This window comes from Lissotriton vulgaris, chromosome 4_1 (assembly GCF_964263255.1).
Source record: "Lissotriton vulgaris chromosome 4_1, aLisVul1.2, whole genome shotgun sequence".
Lineage (NCBI taxonomy): Eukaryota > Metazoa > Chordata > Amphibia > Caudata > Salamandridae > Lissotriton > Lissotriton vulgaris.
Window position 1 is genome coordinate 1,973,638,003 of NC_141691.1, and position 11,228 is coordinate 1,973,649,230.

The following is an 11,228-nucleotide window of genomic DNA, read 5'->3' on the forward strand; positions in this document are numbered from 1 at the left end:
TAATGCACTTAAGAGTATATGGTATGGCAATATCATGAAACAGCTAAAGGACGTTGTTCCGAAAGCTGCAGATAGGCTCAGCTCATGCCAGAGCACCATCTCACATGAAACCAAGCACTCTGCCTCCAGGATTGTCGAGGCCTGCCATAGGAGTGACTTATAGGTTACCATGTGTCCATATATGTTAGATATAGATAGGCTATATCTAAGTAAGAGGTGATTACATCAACTTACCCCAGCTGAGTGAATGGCCAGCTTTGTCAAATAGCTAGGCCAGGCCAGGGGTGGCACAATACATGCTGCAGCCCCTGGTAGGCCTGGGTTACACCTATGCCCTGGGTACCTAGAGTACACTGTTACAGGGGCCTATAAGGTGAACCAGTTCCAATTGGTAATGCACCTAGAGTGCATTGGTATTAATTTAGAGAGATAACAGCAGGCTGTGGGTCTGATTTGCAGGCCCACAGCCACATTAAGTCATAAACCAGTGAAGCAAAAAGCAAACATTTGGGGTGACCATAGGATAGCAGACCCTACTCTCATACAACCTTCCCCTGGACGGAGAACGCTTCTTTTTAGGAAGTGTCTGTTTAATGTTCTCCCACTTCTTTTTAGGAGTAATGAGATTATTTTGATAAAAACTTTTTCAGGATTTTCTGTTATTTCGGGCTTTACAGGTTTCCCTCCCAAACTATCTCTATCTAGTTCTTTATAAGATTTTTCAATAATTCTGGCAAGTTTAAATGGTTGCTTAGTAATATCTGTTTCTTTTAGCTTTTGGTGGATTGCCACAGATGCTGCTTCACCTTTAATGTTGGCTAATAGTATAGCCGAGACCTGTTTGAAATCTTTCGGTAACTTCATACCAAGATTTAAGGCCGGTTCTGGACTGTATTCTTAAAAATAATTTGCCGTCACAATAAAGCTAAACTTTCAAAAAAGTGTTTTTCCTCTGTAAATAAATATTTCAATTTCAAAGCACTCCCTCCCACCCCGTGACTGAAATCATTATCAATTTACATCATTGTACCAACAAAATAACAAAAGCCTAAAATAGAACAAACTGATGACTGCAAACGTGATAGAGCTTTGGTCTTTGCACACACTCCTTATGCAAACGGGAACTGTACTTCCCGCGGCTCAGCAAAACTTATGCCCACTCTTGTTTAGTTCTCAGTGATTTTCACGGTGCAGTTCTACTCAGATAATGGATTCAGTGTTTTCTAGGAGGATGGCCATCTACAACCAAGATAGACCTATTAAAATTAACCTGTATAAAATGAAGCTTGCGATGCATCCTACGTTCACAACATAGGAATGGACGGAAACTGCGCCTATGGTCCCATGACTTGGATGCAGCCGCAGTATCCTTGCAGGTCAAACGTCCACACAACAGGACAGAAATCTACATATCACATTGGTAATTGGAAGGCAACAGCCTGTGATAAGAGGCACAAAGCATGCTGACTGTATACTTGGACTGCTGTATGAGAACATAGTCGATAACTAACGAGACTTGGGATTTCCACCACATATTGTTTTGGGAAAGGTTAACAGCAGTAAAGATTTAACTTCCGAAGAGAGTACAAGCCCCAAATTCCGCCTATCTCCACATCACCGCTGCTCGGGGACAGCCTCCTTTAGAAAGGCTGCTTCTTTGCCTTCAAACCAAAACTAGTACCTTCAGAAGCAGTCTTGGACCAGAGACTTGGTTATCCCGCTGAGAAGGCACCACACATTCAGGATGGCAGGTCAGGGGACCCCCACATTCAAGGAACACATCCGATTAACGTCTTCACAAGTATAAAAATAGGCAAATCACTCAAGACTTTGATTTTAGGACTAAACTGCATTCTGGTGGTGGTCGAATTCATCCTGCAGATGCTACTTATTTCCTGTTCAGAAAAGGATAGCACTTGTGGCGAGAATATCTGGACCATCGTGGACACGTGTTATTTCCACTATTCCAGCGACCTTTTTACACAATTTACAACAATAGTAAGAAGGACTAATTGCTCTGCTCAGCAAGTGCTCTCAGAAGGGCCATCCATCATGTAGCTGGTTTTCACTACTGAAGCCAATGCTGGCAGAAGCATCTGAGTTCGGTGTTTGCCTGGTAGAGTCTTCTCCGTTTAAACTCTTTCTACACACTGGACACGTGTCATGCAGTTCCAACCACGGCACAATACAATCACTGTGAAAAAAGTGATTGCAGGGTAACTGTAGCACCCGCTCGGCTACTTTATAATCTTCTTTACACACAGGACATTCCAAATTCATTTCAACTTGTTCCTGAGTTACAGTCACGGTAGGAAGTGAAGATATCTTCTCCTTTTCTGCTGGAGGCGGCCCAGTGTTTTCCAACTGTCCCAGAAGCTGGGTAACAATTGCGTCGAGGCCACTCTGTCCCCATGCGTAGTCCCCAGGATTGGAGTGCAACATTCCATTCCATGAAAAGTGATTTGGGGATCCAGGCACTGCAGAATTTGCAAACAATCCAGCAAAGATCTGCTGTATAATCCCTTCGATAGCCGGTGATCGGTCAGGACGGGAGCTTCCTCGTGCTCTGTACCTCCTCATTGGCAGTCGAGGAGGTCTGGTTGTGCCCCAGAGATCAGGGTGAGCTTGGTGTCCCCTTTCATTGTCTCTGCTATCGTGATCCAGTGACCTGCTGCTCAAGGACGGTCGGAAATCTGGGAACAGCATGGTGTGGTCTAGATGGTCCCAAAGCTCTGCGAAGTGTGCTAATGGATTGTGTTCTAGCCCGTTTCCGCCGGTGTCTAGGAAACTGGATTCCTCTGTTACTTCCTCGATAAATCCGGACTCGCATCTGGGGCAAATATATTCCGGCAGCTTCGGGCTGACCTCTCCCTTGCAACAATGACAGAAAAAGCGGTGCTGAGACACCGACACCCCAGCCGCTGCAGCCGCCTCCGCCATTTTGGACTGTATTCATTTTGAATCTGTCTTAGAACGTCTGGTATTACCTCCATAGACGGGACACCAAGTGTTTTTGTGTAGATTAAAGCAAAGACTGTACCCCAAGCCACAGCACTACAGCACCAATCACAACACCCAATACAGCGTTGGAGAGGGCAGTTGCAGCAGAAGGACATAGGCTATGCAGACGGCCACCTTATATATTTAAAAGGTAAAAGAACCGTTACAGCAAAGTAGTCCCTTGTGGGCGTGTCTGCGTTGTGCTGTGGGCGTGTGCTGGGGGGCATGACAAATGATGGGGGCGTGTGGTACCATCCTGCATGCCATGTCTCATATTGTGTGCTAATCACACCGTGCTCCCTTTAAATACCCCTGCACCCCATAATCATAACCCACCCGTACTCCTTAAAGTACCCCAACACCCTTAAACACTAACCCATCTTAGCCCTATAAATACCCCTGTACCTCAAAACCCAAACCTATCCCTAAACCCTAAAAATACCCCTGGACCCCAAAACCCAAACCTAGCCCTGAACCCTATAAATACCCCTGTACCTCAAAACCCAAACCTACCCCTGAACCCTAAAAACACCCCTGTACCCCATAACCCAAACCTAGCCCTTAACCCTAAAAATACCACTGTACCCCAAAACCCAAACCTAGCCCTAACCCTTAAAATACCCCTGTATCCCAAAATCAAAACCTACCCCTGAACCCTAAAAATACCCCTGTACCCCAAAACCCAAACCTAGCCCTGAACCCTAAAAATAACCCTGTACCCCAAAACACAAACCTACCCCTGAACCCTAAAATACCCCTGTACCCCACTACCCAAACCTAGCCCTGAACCCTAAAAATACCCCTGTACACCAAAACCCAAACCTAGCCCTGAACCCTTAAAATACCCCTGTACCCCAAAACCCAAACCTACTCCTGAACCCTAAAAATAGCCCTGTACCCCAAAACCTAAACCTAGCCCTGAACCCTAAAAATACCCCTGTACCCCAAAACCCATACCGATCCCTAAACCCTAAAACTACTCCTGTACACCATAACCCAAAACTATATCTGAACCCTTAAAATACGCAAACACCCCAAAACATATGCCCCTATACCCATACTTACCTTATCCAAACATTAAAAAAAACATGCTTTTACCATTCATGCATTTACAACAAATTTCGTTGTAAATGTATGCATGGTAAAAGCATATAAAATGTAATGCCATACGTTATAATGGCATTGCGGAGTCATGGTACTTTCGTAATGAAAGTATGCGGAGTGATGGTATGCAGAAAGAAAGTTGAGGAATATTGGGTGTTTACCCTCCCCCGGTAGGTACATTGGTGGCACAGCGGTCCACATCTCCAGCAACATACTCATATTTTTTCACCACCCATTTGAAAAATGCACAGGTCTCTCTCATTGATGGCCAGCACTGACATACATTTTCAGACACACCTCCCGCCACAGGTTCTAGAATTGCGAACTTTAGAGCTGGGGAGCTACATTCGAATCTCGGCATCAGCTCAACATCCTGTGATTCCAGGCAAATCGCTTTGTCTCCCCGTGCCTACCACAAATGAATATGTTCTACTGTAATGTAAACTGTGCTCATGCCATGTTGTTGAGTTTGCGCTATATAATATTGCAAGGAAAAATAAAGTAGGGAAACTCGAGTTCACACACTACTGAACGTGCACTCTTAAGTGCATCAGAAGTGCACTGTGAATCAGAGCATTTCACAGGCCTTTCACAGATAAGAAATGCTATCTAAACGAAATCCTACAAAACAATATACTACTGGCCGGCAGCAATTCATACCCGGACAACGTCGGGACGGGCTGCTAGTATTCTTATATAGGCGTAGAAATCATAAGCATATTTAGGCATAGCTCATGCAGTCCAATATGGCAGGGTTACTTCCACCAGTTCCGAAAATCCACAACGTTTTCTTGGAAAAACCCGCCTTCAGCAGTCAGGGACTTCCCCTTGCTTGAGCACCGAGTTATCCAAGAACTCATGGAGTTTTCAAAGAACTGAGATTCTTTGATGACGTTATTATGTCCAACTATACGTCAAACCAGGCACCTTCAAGGTAAAAATATGCCCACCCTTGCCCAAGCAAACGCACAGTGGTTTGGAGCAGCCTGCTACAGCAAGTGCCGAAGAAAGCCGACTCTCCAGCAGACGCACTGAGAGAGACGCTGTCTTATCTCTTGCTGAGAAATCCAGCTCCAGTGTTTCGAAGCTACCATTGCGGGTTGTTGGGAAATCGAGTCCTGAGACCAGTCGTCTCCATTCTAAACTAAGGTACGGAGCTGATTAGACTCTTGGAGAAATCTTAGGCAGATTCTTGGCAAAAGAGTACTACATTTATGCTACACCTCACTTACTTCTTCCCTGTACTCAGCTTAGGTTAGGTACACCAGGGTAGGCGTATTTTAGAAGCACCAGTTAATTACTTTTTAGCCTCTGTTATTTATGTATGTATTTTTCTATGGTTTAGGAACCATACAGTGCTCTTACAGTATTATTTTATTCTACTATTTATACTGTATGCATTATATTTTACAAACTGTGTTACAATTGTAGCAGTTCATTTCTTATGCTTGAGAAAGAAGACCGTTCAATAAATCTTTTTATTGAAAATGCCCGTCTATCTATTTCTCTGCACCTCTAGTGAAATGAAGCATGCACGATTGACTGAGTGAAATATCTGTCTATTGTTGCCACGACTCTGAAGATACGTTTTATCTTTGGGAAACAAAGTTGTCATGTTTATGCGGTTGTCAGCCACAAACTTCTGTCCACCTGACATTCCACCACGTCTACAGATAACAATTCTACCAGCCTTGCGTGGCTAGGCCTAGTCCCCCCGACAGGAAACAGCCCAAAACACAACATGGAAACATTGAATTATTCCTCTGAAAACTTACCGTTTTTCTAATGACTTGTGTCTCTCTCACCAGGTTTCTTTATCCAGAATCCCTTGCAAACCTCAAACTTTGACTAAAAAATCACATTTTCCTCACATTTTTTTGATGGAAAGGCTCTGGAATCTGCGGGGAGTCATAAACTTCCAAACACCTGTGATTTCCTCAAGTCTCCTGATAAAAATGGCTCACTACTTGTGTGGGTTGGTTAAGTGCCTGTGACATGTAAGGGCCCAAAACACAACATGCAGGCATTGCATTTTTCCATCGAAAACTGACCCTTTTTTCCTAATGTGCGCAACTGAAGTGTGTGGCTCTCACCAGGTTTTTTACCCATAATCCCTTATAAACTTCAAACGTTGACTAAAAGAACTCATTTTTCTGACACTTCTGTGATGGAAAGTTCTGGAATCTGTGGGAAGCCACAAACTTCCATCCACTTGACATTCCCCTAAGTTTAGTGATATAAATGCCACCTCACTTGTGTGGGTAGACCTAGTGCCTGAAACATGAAAGGGCCCGAAACACAACAAGGACGCATCACATTTTTTCCACAAAAAACGGACCATTTTTTCCCTATATGGGTAGCTCTAGATTTTACATGCGTTGTAACAGCAGCTGCTTTGTAATGACATGCGTTGTAATGGCATGCGTTGTAATGGATCCTGCGTTGTAAAAGTTTTGTTGTAATGGTAGTGCGTTGTGAAAGTTACGTTGTAATGGCTGTTTCCCGGCCGGCGTTAGGCATGGGCAGTGTGTGCAGCTGCCAAGGGCTCGCGCGTGTTATCATGCAAGAGGGGCCTCTCAGCAGTGCCTTTTAAGAGACTCTCCTATGATGGTGGTGCAGTGCTGTCGCACCCAAGGGAGGGTGGGCCCACACCCCTGGTCCTTGCAACCATCGGCCGAAAGGGCTTCAGTAATCTAATCGCTGTTCTCATGCAGATGCAGCAATTGGATGGATATTTAAAGTGCCCTTAGGTCTGACGTGCGCCCAGGCCCTGGATGAATGAAAAGCAGGGTATCCTGCAGGGCTCACAATAAAAGACAGAAAAACCTTGAATCACAAATGGAAATGAATCACCTTAGGGTTGTCATCTTTGCAAGAGAAAAATCCCAGGCTATTTGTTGTTCTTTAAGTGTCAGCATAGGCCCAGACGTTATACTAAATAGGACATTCAAGGAATAGTATTTATTCATTTGTAACATGGCTTTTCTGCTTTCTTTACTTCTCTAGAATACATTTAAAAGTACTGTATGTTTATGCTTGCTATCTGAAGTATGTACAGGTAAGGGTTAAAAATACCAGTTTTAGGAAATTGTGCTTCTTTTATCTTCTGGCCAGGACATGAAAATACCAGCAGTGGCAGTAGAAAACCGGCCAGGTGGCAACCCTGTTCTCCTAGGATTAAGGGAAATGGTGAAGTAAGTACAGAGACTAGATGTGCAGTGCATATGAAGAGGGCACGACAAAGTAAAAAATAACTAAACTGTGAGGTGGGTGAGAGATGATAGTGTAAAAGTGCAGCAGAAAAGTGACAGATGAACGTAATGGGGGAAGAACGACAATAAAGAGCAAGAGGCGTGAGGAGAGAGGAAGAGGAGTAGTGTATGTGATGGGCTGAATCAGTGAGAGAAGGGAAGAGTCTGGGAAGGGCTGAGGCTAAGCATGGGCAGTGTGGGCAGCTGCTCAGGGCTCTGTGCTCAGGTGAAATGCCACACAATAAGTCAGCCCACCTGTTCCTCCAGTGCCCCCTCCCTAATCCGATCCCATCACACGTTTATTTTTAAAGAGCAGTGTGTCTTGACCTTTTACTTCCAAGGGCATGATGGCATTCCATTCCTGGGAAATCAGGGGAGGGTGAAGGAAAACAGCGGGTGGTTAAGTGGGCAGCAGTGATGTCAATTGTGCTCAAAAGCCAGGAGCAGGGCAGCACTGTGCTTAAAAACCTACTCTGAAGCCTTGCCTGTCTTTCTTTTGTGTTGCCAGGCAACAAAATGGCCCCTTTGTTCTAACAACCAGCCAGACATTATCAGATGAGGAGAGGTGGGTTGGGGGAGGAGGGAGCAACCAGAAAAGACTGACATGGCTGGGCAGGGTTTAGAAAGGCTGAGTCATCTTGGTTTTGAAGCGCTGCATCAGGCTGCAAGGTCCAGTTATGGGGCCCCTTCCCTGAGCCTTGCTGCCATTTTCCTGTGCTGTGTGGCCCATGCAGGGCACCCCTCTCTCCTTGGCCTGAGTGCTGTGAAGCCCAGGGGCTAAAACTCCATCACCTGGGTCTTGTTGCACATGGAGTACTTTAATGGACGCAGGGAACCAGGTGTAGGTCCTGGCCTTGGCTCTAGATCCTGTGATTCTGAGAAAATCAATAAACCTCCCCATGACCTTTTGTTATGGGCTTAGTACTTGTGTAAACCACTCCAAAGACCTTGGGCTGAGTTTGTACTATATAAAAGTGCAAAAAAAGAAACCACAATGCCATGTCAGAGTCACTTCACATTCTTGCACTATCCATCATACATGACTCCCCTGCTGAATGGAAGGTTGGGTGGAAGAGTGGTTGGGTGGAAGGGTGGGTGGTGGCTAGAAGAGAGAAAGGGATGGTGGATGGATGGAGTGAAAGGGTGGATGGAAGGATGAGTGAAACAATAGACGAGCGTTTGGATGGTTGAGTGAATGGATAGGTGGATAGGTGGATGGATAGGTGGATGAAAGGGATGATGGATGGATGGAGGGAAAGGATGGAAGGATTAGTGAAATAATAGATGATTGAATGTATGGTTGAGTGAATGGATGGATGGATGGATGAGCAAAAGAATGGCTGTAAGGATGGCTGAGTGAAAGGATGGATGGAGTAAAAAGGTGGATGAATGGAGTGAAAGGGTGGATGGATGGATGAGCGGAAGGATAGATAAATGTGTGAAAGGCTGGATGAGTGAAAGAATAGGTGTTAGGGTAGATGAGTGAAATAGTGGATAGATGAGTGTAAGTGAGGGTGGAAGGATGAATGGATGGATGGATGAGTGAAAATGTAAATGGATGGACGGATGAGTGAATGGATGGATAAATCAGTAAATGAAATTATGGGTGGAAGGGTAAATGAATGGATGAGTGAAAGGATGGAGTGAAAGGGTGGCTGAATGGATGAGTGATAGAATGGATGGATGATCGAAAGGATGCATGGATGGATGAGTGAAAGGGATGATGGATGGATGGAGGGAAAGGATGGAAGGATTAGTGAAATAATAGATGATTGAATGTATGGTTGAGTGAATGGATGGATGGATGGATGAGCAAAAGAATGGCTGTAAGGATGAGTGAGTGAAAGGATGCATAGAGTGAAAGGGTGTATAGATGGTGTGAAAGGGTGGATTGACGAATGAGTGAAAGTATAGGTAAATGTGCAAGACGGATGGATGAGTAAAAGGATGGGTGTAAGGGTGCTTGACTGAAAGAATGGATAGATGAGTGAAAGTGAGGGTGGAAGGATGAAAAGATGGATGAATGAGTGAAAGTGTAAATGGATGGATGAGTGAATGGATGAATGAATGAATGAGTAAATGAAAGGATGGGTGAAAGGATAAATTAACAAACGAGGGAAAGGATGGAACGAAAGTGTAGCTGAATGGATGAGTGATAGGATGGATGGATGATCGAAAGGATGGAAGATGGATGAGTGTAATGATTGATGGATAGGTGTTGGATATGGATGGGAACACACATGGATGGGAATACTGAAACAGGAAAGATTGAATGATGGATGACAGAATGTAGGGGGAAATGGTGGATATCAGCAGGGGAATGAGAGAATGAAATGATGAATGGATAGATGCTTTGATGGAAGACAAGATAGCTCTTCTGGAGAGGGTTACAATGACTTGCATGGCTTGCTTGGTGCCTTGAAAGCTTTGGTTCCAAGTGGGGGGTTTTTCCGGCTTCCTTTGCGTGTCATTTCTGTATTTGCCCTGTATTTACTTATGGCATATCTACATCATATGCATGACATTTTGAGTGCCATCTAACTGCTACTTTAATGTAATTGTAATTTGTAGCCTGTTTTGTTGTAAATGTAATGTTCTAAGGAGAGCCTTATAGAGCCATGAACCGTGCCTGAGGTGTATATTGTGCTTGTAGCAATGGGAAAGGTGTAGAAAATAACTGTGTATTAGTGTTTCCTTTGTGCCTTCTTCAAGAACGCTGCAGAGAAAATCATCTTTGTGACCCCTGCCAGCCAGTGATAACCTCCCGGTATGGCAAACTTATTGCAGCACTATGCAATGCCCCATAAGCAAAGTCTGACTCCTTATTTTAAGTTCAACTTTTTGATACACTTATATGCGCCCCCCATAATGGGTCCTGCACAGCATTCCCCAATTTCACCACTAAAGCAAGAGCTCTTTAGTAACACCCCCTCAGCAATGCAATGCAAGAACTTCTTAATGACTCCAATTGTATATAAGACCAATTCTTTTGGGATGAGTAAGGCATCAGCTTCCAGGTTCTAGCTTGGAAACTGAGTTGTTCCACAGCAGTCTTGAGGCAAAATCTAATTGCTGATATTGTTTCTCTGTCCAGATGACACAAAGGCCTAAACTCTCATATCATAGCACCAGCAGGAATAAGCAGCACTGATAGACTTGTGCAACAAACGCACACACTTGCATCAATCAATCAATCAATCAGGAGTTTGTTAAAGCGCGACTACTCACCTGTAAGGGTCTCAAGGCGCTAGGGGTGAGGGATGGAGGGGGTGCAGGTTCCATTCCATCAAGGAGGGGGTCTGTCGAAGAGCCAGGTTTTGAGGTTTCTTGCGAAGATGGGGAGCGATGTTGTCTGTCTGAGGTGGAGCGGAAGGGCGTTCCATGCTTTGGCCGCGAGGAAGGAGAAGGAGTGGCCTCCCGATCTGGTCTTTATGGTGCGGGGGACCACGGCGTAGGAAAGCTGGGCTGATCGTAGGGTCCTTTGGGGTGCGTGGAATTTGAGTCGGCTGTTCAGGTATGCTGGTCCGTTGCCGTGGAGGGCCTTGTGTGCGTGGGTGAGCATCTTAAAGGTGATTCTCGCCTCGACGGGGAGCCAGTGGAGTGTGCGCAGGTGCTGGGAGATGTGGCAGTGTTTTGGCAGGTTGAGGACCAGTCTTGCGCCGGCGTTCTGGATGTTCTGTAGCTTGCGGATGAAGTTTTTGTTTATTCCGGCGTAGAGTGCGTTGCCGTAGTCGAGTCTGCTGGTGACCAGTTGCATGAAGACAGTCACACCAAAGTTGTCCACTGCTTAATCCACACAACTGGCTTCACTCATGGTTCCAAAATAAGTGCATCATCAAACTTTTTTTCCAGTCAAAGTGCAAGGTGCAAGTA

At 45.0% G+C, this 11,228-nt stretch overlaps 1 protein-coding gene across 1 annotated transcript; it reads right to left on the reverse strand.

Annotated features, from left to right (window-relative positions):
• Window positions 1-906: 906 nt before the first annotated feature.
• Window positions 907-2,940, reverse strand: LOC147724760 (E3 ubiquitin-protein ligase RNF115-like). Its single transcript, XM_086966286.1, has one exon. It carries the CDS (start codon window positions 2,938-2,940, stop codon window positions 2,035-2,037), a length of 906 nt encoding a protein of 301 aa, XP_086822412.1. The 3' UTR covers window positions 907-2,034.
• Window positions 2,941-11,228: the final 8,288 nt, after the last annotated feature.

What these genes read in the sequence shown, in the direction of transcription:
- LOC147724760 (XM_086966286.1), bottom strand. Translation starts at nt 2,940, where the DNA reads ATGGCGGAGGCGGCTGCAGCGGCTGGGGTGTCGGTGTCTCAGCACCGC.